This window comes from Ictidomys tridecemlineatus, chromosome 1 (genome assembly GCF_052094955.1).
Source record: "Ictidomys tridecemlineatus isolate mIctTri1 chromosome 1, mIctTri1.hap1, whole genome shotgun sequence".
NCBI lineage: Eukaryota > Metazoa > Chordata > Mammalia > Rodentia > Sciuridae > Ictidomys > Ictidomys tridecemlineatus.
Window position 1 is genome coordinate 69,519,077 of NC_135477.1, and position 27,220 is coordinate 69,546,296.

At 41.0% G+C, this 27,220-nt stretch overlaps 1 protein-coding gene and 1 pseudogene across 3 annotated transcripts in view; one reads left to right on the forward strand and one right to left on the reverse strand.

Moving 5' to 3' along the window:
- Positions 1–27,220, forward strand: part of Papss2 (3'-phosphoadenosine 5'-phosphosulfate synthase 2) — a 79,728-nt gene that overhangs the window by 38,754 nt on the left and 13,754 nt on the right. For 2 of the 3 annotated variants that reach the window (XM_040272195.2, XM_078042100.1), the window contains exons 2-9: positions 6,731–6,848; positions 10,850–11,085; positions 12,164–12,302; positions 13,289–13,407; positions 13,546–13,659; positions 15,111–15,222; positions 19,663–19,677; positions 24,398–24,603. In XM_040272195.2, the coding sequence (XP_040128129.1) occupies positions 6,731–6,848; positions 10,850–11,085; positions 12,164–12,302; positions 13,289–13,407; positions 13,546–13,659; positions 15,111–15,222; positions 19,663–19,677; positions 24,398–24,603 (1,059 nt within the window). The remainder of the gene's footprint in view (positions 1–6,730; positions 6,849–10,849; positions 11,086–12,163; positions 12,303–13,288; positions 13,408–13,545; positions 13,660–15,110; positions 15,223–19,662; positions 19,678–24,397; positions 24,604–27,220) is intronic. The other variant, XM_005339193.4, reaches the window with a different exon arrangement.
- On the reverse strand, positions 574–5,329 carry LOC144366003 (small ribosomal subunit protein uS5 pseudogene; annotated as a pseudogene).

Consider the following 27,220-nt stretch of genomic DNA (forward strand, 5'->3'; position numbering starts at 1 on the left):
TATTTCAGGAGGCTAAGACAGGAGGATTACAATTTTAAGGCCAGCCTCAGCAGCATAGTGACTCTCAGCAACTTTTTAAGGCCCTGTCTCAGAATAAAACGTTTAAAAACTGAGTGGGGGATGAAGCCCAGTGGTAAAGTGCCACTGGGTTCAATACCAAAAATAAACAAACAAAACAAAACAAAAAAAAAACCATAAAAGTTACAAATAACTTATTACAGGGAAAAACTAAACTGCATATTTATAGAAGTAACTAAATGAATACAAATCAACCTGGGGGAAAAATGGTAAAAATGCAAACACAGCAAAGTAATTGGACTATTTAGAAATAGGTATAAAAAGGTAGATTGGTAACTTGGTTTGTCTCCCTGGAAAATGAACCGGCTCTATATAATGAGAACTATACAGTGGTTCATCATTCTTGATATGTAGTCATATACTTTGCATTATACATCCTCAGGAAAAAAATCTGAAAGGGGAAAAATTCTTGAAATATTCATAGCTACACATATTAAGTCATAAAAATCAAGTAAGAATGATTTTTTAATTCTTAACATTTTAATGTAGTATCAAACGTCTTAAATATGCAGTATCTCATTTAATCCTTAACAAGGAACGATAATTCAGATCAGAGAGCTGAGCCTGGAAAACTAGGAGTTCTGTCGAGGCAGGAAGAAGACCTGGACATAAACCCACCTGGATCTTCTAGCGTCCAGGTGTGAGCTCATCCACACCCCTGATTCTAAGCAGTCGTTTTCAGATCTGTAAATGGATCACAAACCCCAGCCTCCCTAACTTCCAGGTTTTGTGCAAGGGACAGAGAGAGAGAGAGAGAGAGAGAGAGAGAGAGAATACATGTGAAAGTGTAGCTTCTACTATAGACTTGATAGGGCAATAGTTGAGGTTGCTTCTTTCTGAAAATGGACCTTGAAATGATGAGGATGGGGATGGGGAAGATGGAATACTTTTTTAAAAAAAAAACAGGTTTCATTCACATTATTATTATTATTATGTATAAAAACCCTATGTTGTAGCCACAGCTGGAGCCTGGGTCCTCTATACAGAGACTTTGGTGTGGGTTTTCACAAGATGGTCAGGGAATTCCTGGTAGGGAGACTTGGTGAGCACAGTCTCTTTCCAGAGATCAGGGTCAAACAGCTGTATGTCTTGGAGATGGCATTGGAGGTGGCCTTGACAGCGGTGCCAAGGTGGCAGTGCAGCCCCTGGCAGAAGTGTAGCAGTCATCAGTACCAGCCATCAGCAGCAGCTTCTGGGCACCGGAGCTGAGACCATGCCAGTGCCTCTGGGGCCAGGGTTGAGCTGTACCATCACAGAACCCCAACATCTTGTCACCTTGTAAGGGACAGTGTGGGGCTTGCCAATCTTGATCCCCCAGTAGCCTCTCCGCACAGGAACAATGGAGAGCTTGGCCAGGATGATGGCCCCTCGGATAGCCGTGGCCACCTCCTTGGAGCACTTGACTCCCAGTCCAGCGTGACCCCTGTAGTCCCCATTAGGTACAAATGCCTTGACCCGGGTCCGCAGGCCAGCAGCAGAGCCTGTTTCTGTACAGGCAGGATCTTCAAACCCTCATCCTGCAGTGATGCCCCCAGGAAAAAGTCAATGCTCTTCAGACTCCTTGAGGGAACACGTTTTCATCAGCAAGGGGAACAGTGAAACAGTGCAGCAGCTGCGAGGCCCAAGTTCAAAGAGGGCAAAGTGGCTCTAATTAGAAGAGTAAAGTGGGTGTGTTTGCGTCGTGAGGGAAGTGGCAGGGTACAGAGGGAATTCAAATATCCTTGCTCATTTTTACTAAAGATACGCACGACCCAGAAACAAAAGCGAAAACCCCTCTGCACCCTGACGTGTGCTTTCTAGCCTCCTCATTCCCTCGAGGCTCTCTCTTTCAGGACGGGCTTAACTGTGATGTGACTTGGAGTTGTCTGTGAGCATGTCCCGTCCCAACCCCAAAGCCATCTGAAGTCTTTCACCCAGATTGTTCTTTTCAAGTAAAGGCTGAGGCTCTCTGCCATGACCCAGGAGGCCTCACCCTGAGTTCCAGAAGCTGCTTTGGCACTTGGGAGCCGAGGGCAGATCCAGCCGAGAAACTCACTGAAACCCTGGGCTTGGTGACATGGCCCAGAGACTACTGACCTGGGGCAAAGGCCATTCTCCTTCCTGGTTAAAAAGTGTTCACGATTCCAAGACAGCAGGAACAAGGGCAGTAAGTTTGGGGTTAGAAAGAGGAGGCTTCAAACTGGTGCACGTCAGCGTGGGTACTTCCTGGCTGGACTTAAGTCATCAATCAGGGCAGCAATGATGACAGTGACATCATAAGTGTGTATCTGTGGGGTGTGTGCACGTGTGAGAGAAAGATTCACCCCCCACCACCACCATACAAAGTCCTGTCCACTGGCTGATTTGATCATGAGCCCACCTCCCCAGACTTCCCTTAGAGAGAACCCAAGTCCCCAGAACCCTTCTAAATCTGGATGATTTAGACCTAGATTACTATTATTTCTCCAGATTAAATACCATCTGGTACTTTTAGATTCTACATCCCACTGTGTGTCTGGTATTTTCTTTGCCATCTTATTCAAATAATTATCTTGTTTAATCCTTTCAGCAACCCCAAGAGGAAAGTATTGTTATTCTTATTTTTCGGAGAAATAAATGGGGATCAGGGATGTTAATCTGGTCAATCAAGTGCCTCAGAAGGCTGTGAGGTGGGCACCAATCTAAGTTTGCTTGACTCTAAAACCCATGCTCTTGCCACTCCTGTGCATGTGGTGGGGGAGAGACCTGGAAGAAAGTAGGGATTTTTGCAAGGTTTTTCTTGGGGACCCAGCATAGAAGTACGACAATAGCGTTGTGGTTTCTGGGCTACTTTCTGCTGAGTAGTGTGTTAGTCAAGGTCCTAAGGATGTCTGGGTGCTCCTAGGACCATGCAGAGAGGCAGGCATTTTTTCCTTCAACATGTGTTTTATTTTCTGTAGACGGTCCTGTTTCTGACAGCCACTTTCTTTCCAAAGTTGAGAACACCATATGCTTTTTAGAGGAGTGTAACGCTTTCAGCAAGGAAAAGTTTTTGGCTGCCCTGCCCCCTTTGCAGTTCAAATATCATTTAAAACATCTGCTTTTATTTTATTAGTTTGCCTTTTGCAAAAACATCAAGGGTGACTTTGAAATAAATAAGAAGCAAAATATCTTGCTGAACCAAAAGACCCCAGTACCTGGTGACCTAAAAATATTTTATTTGTTTAAATATTGCTTCGGCGATAGAAATTTGTATAAAAACCTGTGATGAGGAGTAGTTAGTTCATTTTGGTAAATTGTGAACTATTTTTAAAAAACAAAAAGCTTGTGGCTCAGTGGTAAGCACTTGCCTAGCTCGTGGGAGTCCCTGGGTTTGGTCCTCAGAACCACATAAAAAAAAATAAATAAAATAAAGGTATTGTGTCCAACTACAATTAAAAAATAAGTATGTAAAAAAAAAGCTTGTTAGGATGGCTTTTAATAAAATCATAACAGAGTTCACAGATTAGCAGAGCCTGGGTTTATTCTAGATCACTGCTTATTTACTGAAAAGAAAAACTGTCAAAAGAGAGAAAAAGGAACCCAATCTCTGTAAACAAATTAAACATTGATGGGGTTCACATCACAGGTGGGCAGTAGCAGTAGTCTTTTAGTCTAATATGCCGAGTTTGGGATCCGAGTCCCTTTCTATAGGTGCAGCCATGTTGAACCAGTTAACTCTACTATTTTAAATACTATTATGGCTTTTTGGTTTGCTTGTTTGCTTACTTCTTTGGGGGTGAATGGTACTTGGGATTGAATTCAGGGACACTCAGCCACTGAACCATATCTCCAGCCCTATCTTTTATTTTATTTAAAGACAAGGTCTCACCGAGTTGCTTAGTGCCTTGATTATACTAAGGCTGTTGATCCTCCTTCCTCAGTCTTCCAAGGTGCTGGGATTACAGGCCTGTGCCACCGCACCCAGCAGCTTACTTTTATAATGGCTCTTTTTGTGCATGTGGTAAATTTTATACACTATAAAATACACACCTTAAGCATACCTGTAATGGATTCTAACAAATGCTAATGCCCCTGTGCCTCAAATCCTTATCAAGACATAAAACTTGATATAACTGCTGTTGCATCATCCCAGATGTAACTGCTGTTCTGTCTTAGATTAGTTTTCCCTGTTTTGGAACTTGAGGTGAATGGAATCATGCAAATGTAGTCTTTCTGTAAAGTTTTATTGGCTCAGCATAATGTTTTCCATTCATTATCATCCCTGTTGTCTGTATCAGCAGTCCATTCCTTTTGATTGAAAAATACTATTCCACTCTGCATCTTTTTCAATTTGAGGTTGAATTTTTGCTTTTTATATTTTGGGGGAGTTTGGGAGTATCTATTTTTTTTTTATTGCTGGACAATTGACCATTTCCAGTCTTTAGTCTGGAATATTCTTGCATAAGAATATTCTAAGAATATTCTTGCACAAGTCTTTTTATGGAAACGTGTTTTCCTTTCTCTTGAATAGATAGGGGAGGTAAATGTTTTGTTCTGAAAGAAACTATCAGGTGTAGTTACAGGATGTTGTACCCCTCTATACCTCCACCATCAAATATATGAGGACATGGCCTTGCTGCCATTAAATGTTATCAGTGGCATCTCATTTTAGTTTTCATTTGCCTTTCTCTGATGACCAATGACATGAAGCATTTCATGCATGCTTCCTAGCCAAGTGTTTACTAGTCAAGATATTAACATTTAGCTTTCCTCTTTTTTCTATTTCCTTGTGCCATTTTTCCTAAAACGATTAAATTCAAGAACATTTAATCTGAATATCAGGTCCAAAAGTCAGTTCATTCATTCATTCATTGATTCAGTAAATGTTTATTGAGTTCCTACTATATGCCAGGGGCAACTATAGGAGCTGGGAATGTAGTACTGAGTCCCCAGCATCATTTGGATAGAAGAGAAGATGATCAAATACTCAGCCCTACCCCTTAGGGGAGGCGGAAGCTTACACACACACACACACACACACACACACACACACACACACACACACACACGAATACTATAGAAAGGTCTATAAAGAACATCTGCAACTGAATAATAAAGACGATCCAATTTTTTAATTTATTTTTTTACTGGGGATTGAACTCAGGTGCGCTTAACCCCTGAGCCACATCCCCAGTCCTTTTTTTATATATTATTTAGAGACAGGGCCTTGCTAAATTCCTGAGGCTGGCTTTGGACTTTTGATCCTCTTGTCTCACCCGACCAAGCTTCTGGGATGATGGGCGTGCTCCATCACACCCAACTGACAACCCCGTTTCTAAACACAGGGAAAGAATGGAACAATCATTTCACGTGGAAAGACCTCTGACCTCAAATCAGAGTTTAGAATCAGGATCAGATAGTTTGTTCCCTCCGTGGGCTGATTTTTAGCCCAACCAAAACATTTGGTGTTTGAATTTCCCCCAAGTCTCATCACTGATACATTTGAATTTCTGCTGGGGTTTTGAAAGACTTGTACATTGACCCAGGGGAGAGTGGAAGCAAAGTTTAGTTCTTGTGAGAAAGTAGCCCTGTGTGCTCAGGGACTAACCTCTGACCTGCTCACTGCTGTCTGGGGCTGACGTTAACCCTGAGCCTCTCCCTAGCTCCACCACAGGGCTCCACCAGCCACCCCAGCATGCCCCCAGATGGAGTGTTTAGGATGTTCTCCATTCAAACTGATTGGATTCGGGGAGGTCAGGCATCTATAGAAACAAAGACATATCCCTAGTCACCACCCCAGGTGCATAGCTAAATGTCATGGAATCACAGTCCCTGTGATGTCTCCTCACCTCCCCAGGGAGAACTGGTATTTAACATCAGAACAGTCTAATTTAAATTATATTCTGAAGGGATTGTGATGGATAACGTGAGAAATACCAGGTGCCCAAGAAATCAAACGTGCTGGAGAGTTGGGTGGGCAACCGGGCTGCTAGGTGGCCCTGCTGGCTTTTATCCCTAAGGCAGGCTGCCCTTTGCCTGGGTCTGAGGAGTTCGGGGTTACCATCTATGCGATTGGCTAAGTTTAAAATTGGGGCAGACAAAGGGAAGGGCTATCCGTAAAATGACTATAATTGGATCCAACTAAGGCTGAAGACTGTATTCTGAAAATGGACCACTGGGCTTTCTATTTCTCACTATTCTAAAGGTAGTATTATTGGTTTGTAAATTGATAGAATTAATAATGGTAACTCTGTTTCCAGATATAAAAGAAAGATAAGGTTGGCGAAGTATATGGATGTAATCTGTTATTACACTATAATTTTATTAGTTATTTATCAGGTTGTGTTGCATGAACCAATGAAACATTATCTACTAATTTAAGATTGATATTTAAAAATAAATTTTAAAAACTCATTATTTTCAGGAAACCAAATTCTTATGAATTACATTAACAGAAAAGAATAGATAAAGAAATTATGTGTATATAGTCACAGCTCTGAAAAATATACATATGTGGCTAATGTCTCAGGGTAATCTGCAGAAATGGAAAAAAATATGAGGAAGGACAAGGGTGAGTCTTTTTCAAAAAATGTTTTATAGACATTACATATATCGGTTTTGAATTAAAATTTTAAATGGATATTTATTGTTCTGGTGAAGAATATGTATTTTATTAATCCAATTTTGTGCTTGACCTTGTCTTGTTTTGTAGGACAACCAACAGAAATCTACCAATGTAGTGTATCAGGCCCACCACGTCAGCAGGAATAAGAGAGGACAGGTGGTTGGAACAAGGGGTGGATTCCGAGGATGTACCGTGTGGCTAACAGGTATGGACATACATATCGTGTGTGTGTGTGTGTGTGTGTGTGTGTGTGTGTGTGTGTGTGTGTACTGGGGATTGAACTCAGGGGCACTTAACCACTGAGCCACACCCCCAGCCCTTTTTGTATTTTATTTAGAGTCAGGGTCTCACTAAATTGCTGAGGTTGGCTTTGAACTTGCAATCCTCTGGCCTCATCCTCCCAAGCTGCTGGGATTACAGGTGTGTGCCACTGCCTAGCGATATAGATATATTTTTGAAATTGAAATGTGGCACACACTTTTAAGGAAATTAGTGTAACATCTTGCACTCCGTAGGTGCTTATTTTTAACCTTAGAAAGAGGCTGAGAGCTGTAGTAGAAAGCCTGGGTGTTACTCCTAATTCTCTCATCAGTGAAAAGAGAGTCAAGGCCTGACTCTAGAAATAACATCTGATCCAGAAGTGGGAAGTCTTAGGTTGTCAGTTTTCTGATGTCCCCAGACAAGTGGATTATGACACCCTTGCTCAACTCCAGGAAATTCAATACTCCTCACGTTCATCCCAGCATTGGCTGGCAGTTATGAATGGGGCTTTTCTAACTTGACACCAAGGATTTTCTGGCCCTGATATCAGACGTGGGATGATTAGAGATAGAGAGCAAATGTAAGGACACTAGATTTCCACCAGCTGAGGAGTGCCCTTTGTCTGTGGAAACAATAGAAATCACTAGCTCCCACCCAGGTGACCCAGTGAATCTTGCTTTTCTCATGTTTTTATCGTCACAGAATGCCAACGCTAAGGATTAGTGACAGAACTGGACTCAGGACCTAAGACTCCCAAGACCCTCATACTCTGAGTACAACAGAGAGAATTGTTGCCTAGAACTGAGGCTCTTTTTTTTTTCTTTTTTCTTTTTTCTTGATCCTGGGGACTGAACTCAGCCATGTTCTATCACCAAGCCATATTCCCAGCCCTTTTTATTTTGAAACAAGATCACTCTAAATTGCTAAAGCTGGCCTCAAACTTGCAATCCTCTTGCCTCGGCCTCTGGAGTCCCTGGGATCATATCATGCACCACCATACACAGTGGGAGATGAGTTTTAAGTAGCCTGGACTCAAAAGGAAAAGAAAAAAATCATTTCATACACATAGCTTTTCAGTAAATGTTTTACTGAATGGGATTATGGGTGTGCTCATAATCATCCCAGATGTAACTGCTGTTCTGTTTTAGATTAGTTTTATAATCCATAAATTCTCCCAGCCTCCATAAGACAGGTAACTAATCTTTTTCCTCCTCCTCCTCCTCCTCCTCTTCCTCCTTCTTCTTTTTCAGGTAACTAATCTTTATTCTCACTTTACAAACAAGGAAATTGAGGCTTAGAGAAATTCACTGGCTAATGCAGGTTGAGTGAGAGTAGCCAATGTATTCTAAAGAATCTGGAGGGCAGGACCTGCCTTACCTCTGTTTTGTTGTTGTTGTTGTTGTTGTTGTTTGGTTGGTTGGTTTCTGCTATTCTAGTCATTTCCCTTTCCTCTCCAAACCAGCCTTGTTCTTATCTTTTTCACTTTTTTATATCCTGGTACCTTTGGTGTCCTGCTTCTTGATTCCGGTGCTCTGCATGGAAGCAGCTTCTCCAGCCTCTAGCACAAGGAAGGGCAGTGGGCAGCGGGGCTTGCTCCAGGCAGGTGCTCAGAGCTCCCCTTCATGGACCCTGTGCAGCCCCCTCAACTCCCTTAGGAGACACCACTTGTAGCAGTAGATACAGTTGAGGAAACAACCTTTGTGTTTTTGTGTTGGAACATCCACACAAAGCCCACTCCTCTAATGTGACATTCCCTTGAAAAGAAAAAAATTTTTAAAAGTTAGGAGAGGGGAAAAGCATTAAAAGGATATATTTTCTCTTTCTTATTTTATTCTTTAGGAAAATGATGCAGGCATGTACAACTATAATGCACCAATAAAAAAAAGGTGGGAAATAAAATAAAATGGACCAAAAACATAAAAATAAGAATAAATTAAAAATCACACTGGGCACAGTGGCAGATGCCTGTAAACCCAGCCATTCTGGAAACTGAAGCAGGAGGATCACAAGTTTGAGACCCTCCTCAGCCATTTAGTGAGACCCTCAGTAATTTAGCAAGACCCTGTCTCAAAAACTAAAAAGGGTTGGGGTATAGCTCAGTGGTAAAGCAATTCTGGGTTCAGTACAAAAAGAAAATCACCTTTTCCTAGCTTGTTTTTTTTATTCTTATGTTTCAGAAGTAGGATATTGACCAGGCAGACCAGAAGAAACCATATACTTCAAATCCAAAAATTCAGATTTGAACTCTCACTCAACCTACATTAGCCAGTTAATTTCTCTAAGCCTCAATTTCCTTGTTTGTAAAGTGAGAATAAAGATTAGTTACCTGGAAAAAAAAAAAAAGATTAGTTACCTATCTATGGAGGTTTGGGAGAACTATGAAATGAGGTATCACTGTACTTAGTGTAGTGCCTGACCCATGGTAAAACTCTTAGTATATAGTGTTTCCCAGTATATTAAAAATAAATAGAGCAACAGTCTAGTTAAATAACAGTCTAGTTAAATACAGTTATTGCGAATTAGCTCTTTGTTTTCTGAGAGCTGAAGAAAAATGGAAGGAAATCTATTTCTCTCCTTTTTCTGATATGAAAGAACATACGAGATATTCAAGATTCCCTTTTCTCCTACCCCATAACCCTGCCTTGACTCTAAGCATTTATCATCTAAGTGTTTATTTGAAACCCAATAACATACTTGTAGAGAACACATTAAACAATGATTTAGCAAAGACTGACAACACATTCTTCGTGTAGCTATTTCTTCTAATGATCCTCTGTCAAAGCCAACAGCATGACTTCGAAACATAAGAAAATATCTGAAAACAGTTTATCTATTATCTTTTTTTTTCCATTGAAGTTTCCCTTCCTCTTAGACCTTCGTCCCTGCCTTGCTCTCGTTTTTTCTACCTTTTGCTCTTTCCTTCTGCTGTCTTCTCTGTGTTAACCTCTTGCCCTTTTCTTCTTCCCTCTCAACTTTTCCTTTTCCATGCTGGGCGTCGTCTGACAGTGGCTTAGCACCATGGAATATTCTTCAGGTTCTAAGATCTTCAGGACAAGTGAATTTTTGGAGTGCAGGGTGGTTCAGATTGCGTTTTCCTCTTTATCCCTGTGTTCTCCCTTATCTGGAAATTATAAAATCATCGTGCTTTGACAGCACGATGGAAGGCCCCTGGTAACTCTGTTGTCACATAAAGACCCTACAAAGCTTTAAATCTCTGATTATAAATATTCCTAAGAGCTCTAAATCCTTCGGCAGCCTAGCTCAAGGTGACTCTCCATTTTTGTGTTTTGAGAATCATTTTGGAAAAATCTGGAAGCACATGGGCTCTTGTGTCAGATGGATATTCAGTGACATTTGCAAGGGAGGTGGGCCTGCCATTCTCTAGCGGCTGTCTGTCCCCCTCCTCTCTGACTAATTGCTCCCATATGAGGGAACATAAGACCACTGTGTAGTATCTTCCGCTTTTCAAAAGAATCCAGAATCTGGGTTTATATGCACAATTTTCTAATCTTGAAAACAGGATTAGAAAATCCTGTTTTTCCTGTAGGCAAAAGAACACACCAAGGAGCGTATGTAGCCCTCAGGTCTCTATTTTATAAACCCCACTTTTCTATGAAATCCTAATCCTAATAGTGGACCAAGAGTTATGTCAAATTTTGAGATAGATGCAAGTACTTGGCTTTTAATAAACGATACTCTTTTTAGACTTTAATGATTTTAATTTAAGATCAATCAAATATTGTAACAAAGGTTTTAGGTACGTATAAAAGTGCCAGATTAGGGGGCTGGGATATAGCTCAGTTGGTAGAATACTTTCCTCACATAGATAAGGCCCTGGGTTCAATCCCCAGCACCACAAAAAAACAAAAATGTCAGATTGGTCTGAAGTTACCATCTTTAACAATCCAGGACAACACTAGTCTGTCTTGCTTATTCTGGTGACAGGTCTCTCTGGTGCTGGAAAAACAACAATAAGTTTTGCTCTGGAAGAGTACCTCGTCTCCCATGCCATCCCATGCTATTCCCTGGACGGGGACAATGTCCGTCATGGCCTTAACAAGAACCTGGGCTTCTCGCCTGGGGACCGAGAAGAAAACATCCGCCGGATTGCTGAGGTGGCTAAGCTGTTTGCTGATGCTGGTCTGGTTTGCATTACCAGCTTCATCTCTCCATTTGCAAAGGTAAAAAGATTCAGGTCTGGGCACAACTCTCACACCCAGTCTGAGTGCTCTCCAACTGCTGAGGACAGGAGTTTGGTGGAGCGGAAGGGAGAGCCGAATGTTTTATTTTCAACTTACCCACCATTTCTTCCTCTCCCCCCATGCTCCCTCATTTCCTCTATTTACAGTTGCTTAGATAAAGAGAGTTCCTTCATTTCCAGATGCCAAGGCCCCAGTTGACCTAAACTCTCTCATGTTCACAATTATAAAGGACATTGGTCAGAGTTGACAGGAAGAGAAAGTTAAACAAGCAGAACTCTTTAAGACTCTGTAATTTCAGTTGTTGGAAAAGAACGTTTAGCTTGCTAAAGAAAAGAACAGCTCACTACAAAGCTTCAGATTGTGTGTGTTTGATGTGCACATGGCTGAGGTGGAGTGTCACTCTTCATGTTTTAAAACTAGAAATTCCTAGGAGCGATGGATAGTGTGCTGTGTGCTTTGAGTACATCCTTTGGATAGAATATGCTCATGTTGCCAGTGCCTTCTTGCTAAGAGGGGCTGTTTTGCTCTGAAATTTCTTGAGAGAGCTGTGTTGACCAGAGTGACATTTCTGGACTCTCTAAAGGACTCTGTAGCCTCGTGTTATCTCAAGGCTGCCAAATGCCAGAGCATTCATTTTGTTTTGTGACAAAGAATTTCATTGTGAAATTTTGGCTTAATTCATTTTCTGTTGTAACAAAATACTGCAGATTGGATATTTTATAAAGGGTAGATGTTTGTTTGGCTCATAATTTAGGAGGCTAAGAAAGTCTAGAACATGGCACCAGCATCTGCTCAGCATCTGGTTAGGGCCTTCTGGCTGCATCATAACATAGTGGAGGGCTATTACATGGCGGTGAGACAGAACATGTGTGTCATGTAGTCCCATTGTGGGGGCTCTTTCCCGATGACCTTATCTCAAGAGCTTACTCCTAAAGGCTCCCCATCCACATATCATCAATACATGAATCTAGGGATTCAGTTTCCAACATAAAGTTTGGGGCACGTGTACAAACCATAACAAACCTCTTTTTCCATTCTTAAATGTTCTGTTTTTCAGGATCGTGAGAATGCCCGTAAAATCCACGAATCAGCAGGACTGCCATTCTTTGAGATATTTGTAGATGCACCTCTAAATATTTGTGAAAGCAGAGATGTAAAAGGCCTCTACAAACGGGCTCGAGCTGGGGAGATTAAAGGTATGAGACCCAGCTGGGTGCGATGGTGCACACATGTAATCCCTGTAATCCCAGTCAGGAGGCTGAGGCAGGAGGATCTAGAGTTCAAAGCCAGTCTCAGCAACTTAGTGAGGCCCTATGCAACTTAGAAGGACCCTGTCTCAAAATTAAAAGGGCTGGGGGTGTGGCACGGTGATTAAGTACCCCTGGATTCAATCTCTAGTACCAAAAAATTTAAAAAAAAATAAAAAGTATGAGAACCAGCCAGAAGCTCCATTGCCAATTATTTAGCCTATCAATCCTCTGATTACATCCTCAGGAATCTGTCTGAAGTTTCAAACTGTTTTCCAAAATTTCATATAACATACACAATTTTTTATCAAATCATAATATATGAATATGTCTATAGGTTTATTAAAATGTGGAGTTTTATCTTTCAAGAACTCTCATCTAATTGTGAAAGCAATCAAGTTCAGAGAAATAAAATGGATATACATATGTAAGGGGGGTATTTCAGAGTTTTCCCTTCTTTTTCTGTTTTCAATTCTAGCCCAGTGTGGTGATACCTGCCTGTTACCCAATGACTCAGGAGGCAGAAGTATTACCAGTTGAAGGCTAGCCTCAGCAAATTTGCAACACACTGCCTCAAAATACAAATTAAAAAGGACTCAGGATGTGGCTCAATAGTTGTGCAATCTTGGGTTCAATATCCAGTACTAAAAAAAAAAAAAAAAGAAAGAAAGAAAGAAAAGGAAAAATAACAATTCTAATTACCTGTAGATGGCTTGGACTTTGCTAGATATTATTCATAATTTGGGGCTTTCCATATTGAAAACACAGCTGTATATTTTTTTACCTATGGCAAGAGGTCAAGGATGGTAGTTTGCCCTTTTCTGTTATATCCAAACTCTCAGTTTAACATATTGTTCCAACATGGGTTATGCCTTAATGATTAAAAAATAATTATTCCATTGGGACAGATGTGATTTCCCCTGTATGTCTTGCAGGATTTACAGGTATCGATTCTGATTATGAGAAGCCCGAAACTCCTGAGTGTGTGCTTAAAACCAATTTGTCTTCAGTGAGCGACTGTGTCCAGCAGGTGGTGGAACTTCTACAAGAACAGGTGGGCACATGGTTCTCTCTTTCTTTTTCTTTTTTTTTTAATTTAGTTAAGTCATGAAAGACAATCTAGGCCTCTTTCCTAAAGCATTCTTTTCTGTAATTTTCACTGGAAATTGTTGCTGATTCCATTTCATTTCAGAACATCGTACCCCATGCCACAATCAGAGGCATCCATGAACTCTTTGTGCCAGAAAACAAACTTGATCAGGTCCGGGCTGAGGCTGAGAATCTCCCTTCGTTATCAATCACCAAGGTAAGGGGTACAGACTGGTCAAAGGAGAATCAGGCTTAATATCTGTCAGTATAATTCATTTACAGTTACTCTTGTTAAAAAGGAAAGTATGAATTTTTGTCATTTTTTTCCCACCTCTTCTCTGAGCAAATCTTTCCCCAAGATTTGCCACAAGGCGGCTGATCAGAGCTATGTAGGGGGGCAGGCTGGAAAAGTGTCAGCTATATTTGCCTGGGACAGTTCTACACAGCTGTGATTTACCTTCAGTCATTTTCAAGTGCAGGCATCCCCATAACTACTTGTTAGCAGTGGCTAAGGATACAGTCTGGAAAGCAAGTGCTTTATGGACAACTGAGAAGGAGTTTGAAGAAAAGTAGCCCTGATATCCAGTGATGGGAATGTTCCAGGCTTTTCTACTCTGCTGCTCCTTCATTGGGGACATTGCAGCCAGAGGGGAGGATTTTACTACCTGGAGGATATATGGTGCAGTCCCAGCAATTGCCCCACACAGTAGTCAGTTTCAGTTGGTCCACACAAGGTGATCAAGTCTTCATGGGGACCTATTGATTACCTATTAAAACTTGGGAGTTTCATAAGGGACAAGGTGAATGGGGAACTTGCTTCTGCTCATGAAGTCTTTTTAGAGTATTCTAAAAAGTCATGACCAATTTATAAATAAAACCCCAGTTCTGTGAGACAGATCCTGAGCACCAGGAGCACCAAGCAGGTGAGAAAACACATGATGACAACTAGGATGTGGAATGATAGTTCCAAACAGAGCAATCTGTGAGGCGGAGAACTTCAGCTTCAGATTGATTCTTTCAGTCATGGGGAAGATAGGAAAGGTTGTAGAGCCATGACCCATGGGCTGGGTTTTAAAGGATGAATAGGAGTTGAAAGTGGAGAGGAGGATGGGTAAAACCCAGGCTTGAAACCACTTGTGTGTTTAGACCACGTACACGTTGTCTGGAATTGTTGACCAGGAGTCCCCAGCTGGAGTGGAAGGAGGCAGAAGTCCCTCCGTGAGTCCTAGGGGCCAGAAGGGCTTTCATGATCATGCTAGTAACTTTGGACTTTATCTTAGACTCAGTAGTTTGCTCAATTCAATCAAATGACCAATAAGTACATGTGGTTAAAAAAAAAACCATTCAGCCAAACCAGGATTTTTGTGGAGAATAAATGAATGAAGACTGAAATTTCAGCTGTTGCATATTACAATGAAAGTTATAGGCTGGAGTGTCCAAAAAAAAAAATCATCTCAATTTGGAATCTTTTTACGGCTCTTCCATAGGAAAATTCTAGACCTAAGCCTATCTGACCCTGAGATCACAGGTTAGCCCGATATGTGGAAGCACTTAACAAAAGATTTAGCCCTCATCCTCCAGTCAACTAAATAAGAAAGAACTGCCTGGGACCAGATGCCAGAGAAACAGAATTTATGGAAATATTCACCTGCTGTTTGTGTTTTGCAGCTGGATCTCCAGTGGGTCCAGGTGTTGAGTGAAGGCTGGGCCACTCCCCTCAAAGGTTTTATGCGAGAGAAGGAATACTTGCAAACTATACACTTTGACACCCTGCTAGATGGTATGACTTTTGTTGTTGTTTCTTACTCTTTATTATTAAAGAAAAGATTTCTGCCAGCAGCTTGCACAGGAACGGGAACTATTCATCTTTGGTTTGTAAATGTCTTTGAGAAAAATAGATCTTTTACAGTGTTCCCAATTTTATTATGTGTAAACTTCCATTTGTAGGATTTTTTTTGATCATTTTCAAAAGATTATTATCTAAAATTAAGGAACTGAAAAATGAAGATTTTACTTGCACACAAATGCAAAAGAAGGTTAAGTCTGTTTCATCTCCACCTGTTCTTTGCTGGTCTTGATATTCAGAAGCACTGTTGCAGTCCAGCTCACCCACTGATGGCTGCATCCTGGGGCAGCCAAGGCCGGCTCCACAGAGGTTACTGACTGACTCATGGAGCACTTCCCATCCTCCAAGTTGCTCCTGTCATGCAGAGTTGCAGCAGCTGCTCTCCTTGATGAATGCTAGAGTGTCAGTGTTTATCCACACATGAAATACATTAGGCGGTTTTTGTCCTCTAAACTCGAGCTGGACTGACTCAAGGTAGCTTTCTGGGTTGGGGCTGTAGCTCAGTGGCAGAACACTTGCCTTGCATGTGTGAGGCACTGGACTGGGTTTGATCTTCAGCACCACATAAAAACAAATTAATAAAATAAAGGCATTCTGTCCAACTACAAAAACAAAAAAACTGATCTAAGGTCGGAAGCATGTGTTATTCAGAAGAATTCCTGACCCTTGTGTGATCATTTCCTTCCTAGAGCTGCTTGAGCTTATCAAATGTAACATTATTTCAAGGCCTTGGGAAATAGCTAAGGAAGGGAGAAGGAGTAGTGGTAGAGTCACACTGAGCAGAGCTCCAGACCTTTCAGGAAGAAAGAGCAAATCGATTTGCTCTTTCTTTGAAATGTTCAAATGCTGAACGTCTTTCTGATTCTGCCTGGGTCATGGGGTATAAAGCTAGAATCAGAACTTAAAGACAGATAGAATGGGCCCTCTTCCCTTATTCTTCTGCTGTTCATGCCTCACAACCTGAGGCCTTTATTTATCAGATTAAATCAAATTTTTTAAAAAAACCACTTTCTTTACTTCTAGCTTGTCTTGACAGTGGTAATAATGTAATCTGTATAACATTTCTCTATTTTTAAAGCATTTTCCCAGGCATTATTTCATTTGATCCTTACAAAAGCCCTGGAAAACAGGTGATCCTTCCACACCAGGCTGCTCTCCTGATGTCCTTTCCAAGAGAATCTAGAAGGTCAGGATTTCTGTAGGAGGAAGGCTGATGTTTACATTGATGTCTCAGTTTCCACACATGCCAGACACAGGCTGCTTCAGGAAAATGTCCCTGAACTCTGCAGCCATCCATGATTATGAGCATCCAAACTGGAGCTGTGGCCAAAAGACAAGTAGAAGAATGAGAAGTTATACTCCATTTATATCCGATGTGTCAAAATGCATTCCACTGTCATGTATAACTCATTAGAACAATTTTTTTTAATTAATAAAAAAAGACAAGTGAATCACATCAAAAGAGGCCCCTTTACAGATGGTGCCTTTGACAAGTATTTGTTCCATACGGAAAAATGCCAGTGTGGCAGACAGGGTCGCAGTGGTCAGTGTTAATGGCAGCCCAGGTTCCTTAGCCTGGGATCTAGGTCTTCAGTGGGGGACAGAAATCCCAGAGTGGGCAGAAGTAGCTTGTTCTGAGAAGAGGAGGAGAGGTCATTCTCCTGAGCTCAGAGTTTATAGTGTCTGCTGAATTCTTCAGAGTCTCTGACCTGGGCTGGGGATAGAGCTCAGTTGGTAGAGTGCTTGCCTCACATGCACAAGGCCCTGGGTTCAATCTCCAGCACCACAGGGAGGAAAAAAAAGAGACTATGACCCAAAAAAGATGAAAAATTTGCTGTGGCTCTCTGTGTCCGCAGTGGTATAAATCCTGCCCAGGCCACTTAAGTTTGGTAACTGGTGGGGCTGTTTCTCAAGTGGGAAGAAGAATGTTCCCTTCCTCTGTGTTGAGCACTCTGTAGGAAGTTGCGTGAGTCTCACTAAATGCCTTGGAATCTGTATGAATCCCTTTATCCTGTGTCTCCAGTGGGGATATGTCACAAGGGGTTCAGGTGCAGATGTCATGCTGTTTCCATGACCCCTACCCCCTTCCACCCTTCCGGCCCCGTTTCTGGGGCTTTCTGGAAGATTCCTTGTTTCCTTATGGAAATTTTCTGCTGGCTGCACCATCTGCCTCTGCAACCAGAGTCCATTGGGCACACCTGTGCAACCCCAATTACAGTCAAGTTCTGCATACCCCCCAGAAACCTCCTCCATTCTTATGTCAAACAATTTTTTAAAAAAGTATACCAGCATATGATTTCCTGCCTGTCTCTGCCACTTCCTGTATCTCAGTTTAGTTTTAGCCTAAGCAGAGGTAGAATATCATAGTGGATAAAGGTATGAGCTGTGAAGCCAAACTGGGAGCTAGGTTTGTACGTCAGTGATGAACTATGAACCTGGGCCAAAATTACTTACAACACTCTCTGCATTTAGTTGCCTCATCTTTGGGAATATTAGTTACACACTGACTTTATTGGAATATTGAAAGTTTAAAAAAGTGCCCAGTCCAATAGTAAATGTCTCACGCATATTAGCTATTATCATGAACAAAACCCTACTGCATGCAGTTAAAAGAACTTGGAGGGTTGAAGACACTAAGTGGCTTCTACAGTCACATCTGTTTGAATTAGCACAGATCATCTCATCAGTCAGCAACAAATACTGATTGAGAGCCATGGTTGACCTGGCACCTGAGGACAGAGTGGCTGTGAAGGCAGACATTCACTTACTGGACAGACAGACAGGCTTCTCCTCTATGTCTGAGAGCATCAGGTTCTCCCACCACAGCAGTGGTTCTTTTGAGACCATAGAATTCTTTATTTCAGGGAAAACTGATGTAATATATACCACAGACGAAGTGGAATTTCTTCCCTAGGAGGGGCTGGGAGCTTGGCCTTCCTCCTGGGCAGCAGGCTGGTGGGCATCTAGAGGAAGCCAGTGGAAACTGCTTTCATACCATGGAACTTTCCACATTTTCCATACCACAGCAATTTCCTGGCAGTGCCTGGCTTGATGGCGTCAGGACTGGGGACACAGAATTGAACTCTCAAAAGAGATTTCTTTATATATCGTAAGATGGGGCAAGATATCATTCATATCGATATGATTTAATTTTTTAAATGGACGAATGCAGCTATATGAAGATCAAGCCATTTAAAAATTCTTTTGGTTGTAGATAGACACAATATCTTTATTGTATTTATTTTTTATTTGGTGCTGAGTATTCAACTCAGTGCCTTCCAGGTGCTAGGCGAGCACCCCACCACTGAGTCACAACCCTAGCCCCAATATAATTTAATTTTAACCCATTCATAAAGGTTTGATTCAATGCCACTGAAAATTTGAAATATTTTATGTATCCACAGACACATTTTCAATTGCATCTATCATCAAACAGCTGCAAAACAAAAGCCCAAAAGGAATTATTTGTCAGTATTTTGGGTAGTTGTATAGTATGAGGAGGACCCACTTCCATATGAATGTATTGTGTCACTTTATCTCTTACTGGAAGTATAGTTCCAGGGTTGTCACAGACCATCCTATCATGTCCCATTTGCATTTAAATATGGAGCATCAAGTTTACATTGATGACTTCCAAATGGGATCAAGACATGACAGCCTTGTGAGACACCATCACTTAATGGCAATTCTCCTGCAGCTGGCTTTCCAAGGCAGGACACCAGGTGCCACACACACCACCAGTCCTTACTAAGCACCAGTGACTCTGGGGTTTGATGTAGGCTATCACATTCAGTCTGGATAACACCACTGTGAAGATATTTTATCCACAGAAGGAAGAAAGTTGGAAAAGTCAAACAACTTACTTGAAGCTTGTATTCAAATCCAGCTTATCCAGGCTCTGACACTTGTGCTTATTTTCCTGGGCATGCTTTCATGTCCTCTAATTACCTGGGATTCCAGGAATCCTGGGGCAGTTGGTTTCTACACCTTCTCCCAGAGCCTGGTTTAGAAATCATTTGACAGTGGTTGTAATATCACATGTTTACAAGAGATAACTTCTTGCTGAAGTTGGAAGGGTTATTAACATATTATAATTATAAAATAATCTGTTTTTTTAAAAACAGGTAATCATCCTAACAATGTTTTTGGAATGTATTGAACAATATTCCATACAAATTCTGAGTTTTATTAACATTTTGGTGTTGTATATTCTTTGTTTTTAAACATAGCATAATGGAAGAGTTCAGTATATTTGTATGTTATAAATGTTATATAAGTGTCATAACAGGAATTGGTTCCTTGATATTGTTGCTTTAAGATTATTTTGGTGGAGAGCTGAAAACGTATTTCTTAATTGTGTTTGTATTTCTCTAGGCATGGTCCTTTATGGTATGTACTTTAACTTTCCAAGTAGTTAAATTATTATAATTAGATATGTTGCATTAATTCAAAATGGTTGAAGACATGACTAAAAAAATTCTTAATTAACCAGTTGGAATCGTTATCAATTCATGATCCAACCAGTTATAGTAGAATAATAGTACATTATATTCTGCTAATTGGAGTCCAAATAACAGGAAATTTCTGGATTAGGTGCAACTATTGTTTATAATGTTGTGTTTAGCTGATGAAAGTAAACTTGTTTCTAAATTATTGTTGCATATTTTGTTCATGAGTACTTTTAAATTTATAATTCTTTCCCAATGACTCTTGGTTCCCTTTTAGCTCCACAAATTTGGAAATTCCACCATGTTTACAAAACATTTTAATTAATGAAGGATAAAAATCCTTTTTAGATGCAACTTAAAGTGGATGCACCTGGTTGGATTGTGTATGATTGTACTTTATTTGTGATGTGTGATTATGCATGAATTTAATTTCAAGCTACATAATTGACAGTTATAGAAATGGGAATAAATATACATTTGCTGCGAAAGTAAATTTCTGAATTGCACCAGAATGAAAAGGTAAAATTCCAGAGGTATCATTTATCTCTGATATTATTTTCATCATTGTTATCCTTCCTTAAAAAAAAAATCCCTAGTTATATAACAAAGATTAACTTGGTGTTTAGACAGAAAATCTATACAACCCATAAGCAGATCTCCAAGACTGAAACAGAAGGCTTGAAAAATATTTTTAAAGCAAAAAAAAAAAAATCATTCAGTTGAACAGGAAGTTATCTGTTGGGTTTACATTCATTAAAAACAAAACAAAAACAGTACTCTTCCATAATGGGATGTGCTACATAATCCCAAGGTAATTCCCGCCAGAACTGGAATCACATGAAGGGAAAGGCAGAAAGCCTGAATCAATGTTTAAAGCCATGGAGGATGTTCAGCACAGTTAAGATTATGTATTAGAAAAGTTGAGAAAGATAATAAGGAACCCACAGTAAATCTGTTTATTCCCAAATGCAGTTGCAGCCACAGGTGTGGGGTCAGTAGGACTCCTTTCCATAGCATCCTACAGATGCACTCCTTGACCTGGACCACGGTAGGGGCGTTCTGCTTAGTCACTATGGATGCCTACTCCAGGGGGAATAGAGGCTACTTTGGGCAGGAACCTGGTGGACCAGAGGAGAAAATTGCAACGGGAAGTGAAGCATCCCTTGGATTTCCACCCAGAACATTTGATGCAACACAAAGTTGCAGGCATGTTGCTGGCAGGACGAGGCTTCCTCCAGCGTGATGTCCTACTTTTGGCTTTGCATTTTGCTTTATTCTGGTCAAGCCACTCTTAGAAGCAGAGTCAAATATCTTGGTCCTTCTTTTAGCAAGTATGGCTAGTAAGCAATCCACAGAAAGCATGATTTTTTTTTTTTTTTGTACCAAATATTGAACTCAGGGGTGCTTTAGTTACGACTTGGCTACATCCCATCCTTTTTATTTATTTATTTATTTTTATTTTGAGACAGGGTCTTGCTAAATTGTTGAGGGTCTCAAAATATTGCCAATTCTGACCTTGAATTTTCTATTCTTCTGTCTCGGCCTCCCTGGGATTATACCATGGAGCCACCATGTCTGGCATAAGCACAATTTCTAATTAGAATATCAGCATCCTTGAAAGTGGTATTCTTAATTTCCCTCTCTCTCTTTTCCTCACTTGAACTATGGTATATTTAATTATCTTTCATCATGAACCACCATTAATTTAGTGCTAAACAGTATGCCCACTCACATCAAACCAGAGAAATACATCTTTTTACTATTCCCCTCTTTTTTTTTTTTTAAGTGAGGAAACTGAGTTCAGAGAAATTGAATGACACACACTTTGTAAGTGGGAAACTCCTCACTTAGACTTTAGTGTTTTCTGCAAAGGGGTTGGCTGCTCTAAGTGTCCTTGACTTTGTTTGAATGACAAAAGCCTTAATTTTTGTAAGGCACATATCTAATTTGTGTCTTATTAAGGGTCCTAATGTATGTTGCAGAATTTTTATGATAGTCTGGGTTTCTTTGTGGTTGGTAGCTGCTGTCTGTATTCTATGATATTCTTAGGTCCTAATTTTAGAGAGTGTTTAAAAGGTGCAAAGTGATATGCCTGGAAAATTTGGTTTTATAGCTGCTAAGGTGGAGTCTCATGCCCCCAAACAACAGAATTCAAATATTTAACTCTGTCAGAGGCATTCTAAATGTTGAATTTGAAAGTTAGATTTAAATGATTTCATTAGTTTATGACATATTTTCTCAAATCCATGAAGAGCTGCTCGTATTTACTCTGGAATTGAATGTTTTCTTCATTCATCTTCCTTTGATTCTCTTTGGAATCTGTTTCCCTGATATTTCTTTTGTGTTACACACCTAACCAGTAAGTACAATTTCACCTGTAAGTACAATTGAGAGGCAGATGTGTTTATTAGAATGTTAGAGCATTGTTACAAAAGGTATTGGGGGGGCACGGTTTCATATTTATTTTTTTACATTGACATTGTTCAAACATGAGAGCCAATTTCTACTCTTTTAAGCTTCCAACTGAAAAACAATTACATATTTTAACTATTTTATCTAGAGACACTTCAAAATATTCTTATTAAAAAAAATAACCCCCTTATTCACTAAAAAAAAAAAATTCATTGGGGGACGGGAGGGGGGCGCAAAACTCAGTGATAGAGCACTTGCCTAGCATGTGTGAGACCCTGAGTTTAATCCTCAGCACCACACACACACACACACACACACACACACACACACACACACACACACAAAGTTTAACATAAGCAAACTTTTCGATAGAACTCTGTTTTCAGTAGTCCTACTAGTTATTAAGCTGGGTTTTCATGTCATGATGCCTGAGACACTCATGGGATTATTGGTGTTTGTGTATTTTTAGTTTCTGTGTTAGTGGTTCTAATACAAAAAACATAATCGACAGGATGCATATTTGCGTGTGTGTGTGTGTGTGTGTGTGTGTATACATACACACACAGACACACATATACATATATGTGAAGGGGGCAGAGTGAGGGAGAAAGGATTTACCATAAAAAATTGGCTCGTGCAATTGGAGGCAAGTTTAAAATCTGAAGGGTAGGCCAGCAGGCTGGAGACCCAGAGATGTAGTGGAAATCTAAAGGCACCCTGCTGCCTGAATTCCCTCTTCTTCTGGGGAGATCAGTCTTCTTCTTTTCAGGCCTTCAACTGATTGGAGGAGGCCTAGCCACATTATGAAGGATGAGCTCCTTAGAGTCTACTGATTTAAATGTTAATCCCATCCAAAAATTATCTTCAAAGAAACATGGAAATAACATTTGACCAAATATCTGGGTACGATGGCCTTGCTGTGGAGAGCAGACTCAAGAGTTCATAGAAAATCAGCCATCCCCGTTTCTCTGTCATCAAGAGTCTTCCTGCCTCTTCCTTTGTGGTCAAGATGTTGACATGCTATGTTGCTGAAGGCGCAGCTTCTCTGAACCGTGCATTCTATACCTTCTGATTCCTTGTGTTATAGACTGAGCAGTCGGAACATGCAGTTTACTTACATTCTTCTTAGAGACTCAGCATAAAGGTGAGAGGGACTCACTTTCCAAAGAAAGTGCAGGAGCTTCAGTAATGGCCTCCTGTCATTTCTTAATCCTCCTATTTTTTGGCTGATGGTTCTCGATTACAGTTAAGCTTGCCAGACTCATGACTCCCAGAAAAGTCAGATTACCAGTAAAAATATTGAAAGGTGCTGCTGTGCCTGCACCACAGTGAGCATCAGAAGGACTACGTATTTGGGGTCCCAGGGACTGTGGGTCGTCTTGATTTTTCCTGTCTTTTCAATTCAGTGGGTCGGCCATGCCCAGTGTTGTTACAAAGTTGGTTTCCAAGAAAAATTAGAGAGTGTTGATTTATTCCATCAAATTTTATTTTGTTTAATTGGGTTGTTAAAGACTTTAAACTTCCTCATGCACTGGGATCAGGACAAAGCTTTAAAAATGGAACCCAGGCCGAGTGTGATAATGCACACCTGTAATCGCATCTATTCAGGAGACTGAGGCAGGAGGATCATAAGTTCAAGGCCAGCCTCAGCAACTCAGTGAGCGTCTATCAGGAACTTAGCAAGACCCTGTCTCAAAATAAAAAATAAAAAGGGATGTGGCTTAGTTTTAAAGCATCCCTAGGTTCAATCGCCAGTACCAAACAAACAAAAGCAGAACCCCAAAAGAGATACATGGCCTTCCCATACCCAAAGTTAGGCCACCTTTGTGGGCCACGCAGCCCACTTTTCACCCACTGCCCATCTCCTGCTCTGGAAAGCCCTTCAGGACTTCTCATCACTAATTCTAGAAAAACCCACAAGCAGCCGGGTGCGGTAGTGCACACCTGTGATCCCAGTGGCTTGGGAGGCTGAGGCAGGAGGATCATGAGTTCAAAGCCAGCCTCAGCCATAACGAGGCACTAAGCAACTCAGTTTGACCCCGTCTCTAAATAAAATACAAAATAGGGCTGGGGATGAGGCTCCGTGGCTGAGTTCCCCTGAGTTCAATCCCCGGTTCCAAAACCAAAAACAAAACCCCACGCAGCTGACATAACCATGTTGGATTTGGGTTTTAAAACATTGTGAGACATCCTTAAGGGAGGGCACACCTTACTTCCAATGTTCACGCATCACACGGGTCTTTCCACAGATGGAGTGATCAACATGAGCATTCCCATCGTGCTGCCCGTCTCTACGGATGATAAGACTCGGCTGGAAGGGTGCAGCAAGTTTGTCCTGACGCATGGTGGACAAAGAGTGGCTATCATGCATGACCCTGAGTTCTACAAGCACAGGAAAGAGGAGCGCTGTTCCCGCGTGTGGGGGACCACATGTTCAAAACATCCCCATATCAAAGTGAGTTGTGAGATCTTGGGCTTTCCTGATCTATTTCAACCAAGAACAGAAATCATTCTTTTTAATTCCTTCACGGAGGATTTCAAAAACTGAGAAAAGAATGCTTTTCTAAGATTGGTTTTGCAAGCTTGGCTTTGGGAGATATTTTTTAAAGGAGGATACAGAAATGCCTTTCTGCTTGAGATCCTGGAGACCTCAGATCCTCTAACGGTCACATCCTTAGCTAAATGGGAGTGTGAAGATAAACTAGTCTGGTGTCATGAGTGGAAATCATGATACCAGACTAAATTTGTGTAGCTATGCACAAACTCACCGCTAGCCCTGTTCATCTTTAAAAAAAGATCAAGGAAAATATCTTCACACAGAACAAACCCAGTCGACCTCTGGAAGGTGAACTCAGAGTTCATGCTCTGTGGCCAGTGAGGGGGTCAAAGAACCTTTTCAGTAAACACCAATCAGCATAGTTAGTGGCCGAGCTCCCAGAGGAAGGATAATACATTTTCCTTCCTCTGGGATGTGTAGATGTTCAAGATTGAAAAATGTGTTCCTCTGGGTAGGATCATCTATCATAAATGAACCTCCTTGGGTTCATTCACAACGTCTAACTGCTGTTGGGGGTGGGGGTGAGAGTGAGAGGGCATTATGGGATCTCCATTTCCCATAAATAAAAATATGTGAAATTGGATTCAGAAACCAAGATAAACACATTAGGATGGAAAATGAAGAGAGAGAAAGACTACTAATTTGACTTCTCAGATTCCCCAACTGGAATAACTTTCAGCAAGTTCCCAAGTTTCATCAAGAGCAGTTCAAGGCTCAGAGGCTCTATGAAGCCTCCTGGTGGACAAGGTATGCTATCTTTCTGGACCTGTTTCTTCACTGACAAAAGAAAGGGCCAGGCAAGATAACTCTAAGGTCTCTTCCAGTCCCTTGACCCCAGAGAAAATTATGCTGCTGTTGTTCTCCGTTGTGAAATGCTCCAGGACAGAAAGGACATTTTCAAGGTCCCTGTTGGTAGATGTTAAGCCAGGGCTCAGACCCAGGAAACAGATTTGGGATCCCAGCAGGTGTGGAATGAGACGCAGAATGCGGTTAGGATAGTTAACATTGCTTTATTCAGAGGTGGAAACAGCCTCTAGCCTCCAGCTTCAGCCCCCAGCCAGTTCTACTTAGCTCCCTTTTTATATACAGTCCAAACAAAGAAGGCACAGTGCCAACAGGTTACATCAATGGGCATGCTCACAAGCAAATGTTTACAACCTTGAGCAGGTACACTGAATCAGAATGTTTCTGACCTTGGGCAGGGATTGTCGCTCAGTGGTAGAGCACTCACCTCATATGTGCAAGACCCCGAGTTCGATTCTTAGCACCACATAAAAATAAATAAGTGAAATAAAGGTATCATGTCCAATTATATATAATGTTTCTGACCTTGACTACACCTTAACCATAACATAGCCAATTTATGGCCTTGGCTACATACTAAAAACATAACATAAAACATAACAGCCTGCCAAAAGCCTCAGCAAGGGAACTGAACTATTGCCCTTTTGGTCCTGTCTCAAGAGTGGCTCCAGGGAATTTCTTAATCCGAATGAAAGAGGCTGTGCACCGGGCAAGCAAAGCAGCCTCTTCAGTCACTGGATATAGCTAGCCACCCTCTAGATCAGCATTATTAGCCAGGTGCAATGGCTCATGCCTGTAATCCCAGGAACCCAGGAGACTGAGGCAGGAGGATTGCAAGTTCAAGGCCAGCTAGGGCAATTTATCGAGAACCTATCTCAAAATAATGATGATGATGACAATAAAGGCTAAAAGGGCTGAGAATGTAGCTCAGTGGTAAAGCATCTTTGGGTTCAATCCCCAGAATTAGGGAAGGAGAAAAACAATAAGAATCTTCAACCTTAATGCATATCTAGATCAAATACATTTACACGGTTTTTCTCAAAGAAGCTGCCAACAGTTCTTGTAATTTCTGAATACTGACTTAGAGCTGTTTGAGGAACATTTTGTTCTAGGCTTCAATTATATTTCTGGTCATTTCTTTCCTGATCCTAATCATATGGGTTTGGGATCTTATCTTTACCCAGTGACCCAAAGAATAACGGCTTCTCATTATGGCAGATCAGATATTTCTATTCTTTAGGTCTAACATCCACATACACATGACTTGCACTTATAAAAAAAAAACAAAACCCTCAGGAAGCTCTTGGGTGATCTTAAGTGATTATGTCTTTCATCTTGTCTTGCTGATGTATGTCAGCAGTTGGAGTAAGAATTAGAAGCCAAGGAGTGCTGTCGTGACTTTGACAATATTGTCAGTGACTCTGTACCATTAAATTGTTAGAGAGACTCTGCAAACATTCTCAGTGAGCTAATGGTGAGAAATGGGCCATGGATAATCAGAGAAAGAAAGCCACTCACCCGGTATACACTACCCTTGGGTTGTTGCATTTACCGGACACACAAGAATTTTATTGGAAAACACAAACACTGGTTTTATTGGGAAAAATGCTCTTCGCTGTGCTTTTTTTTTTTTTTTTTTTTAGCTGCCTGGAACTCAGTCATACTTTAGCATAATTTTTTTTTTTTAGAACCCTAAACCTCCAAAAGTTGT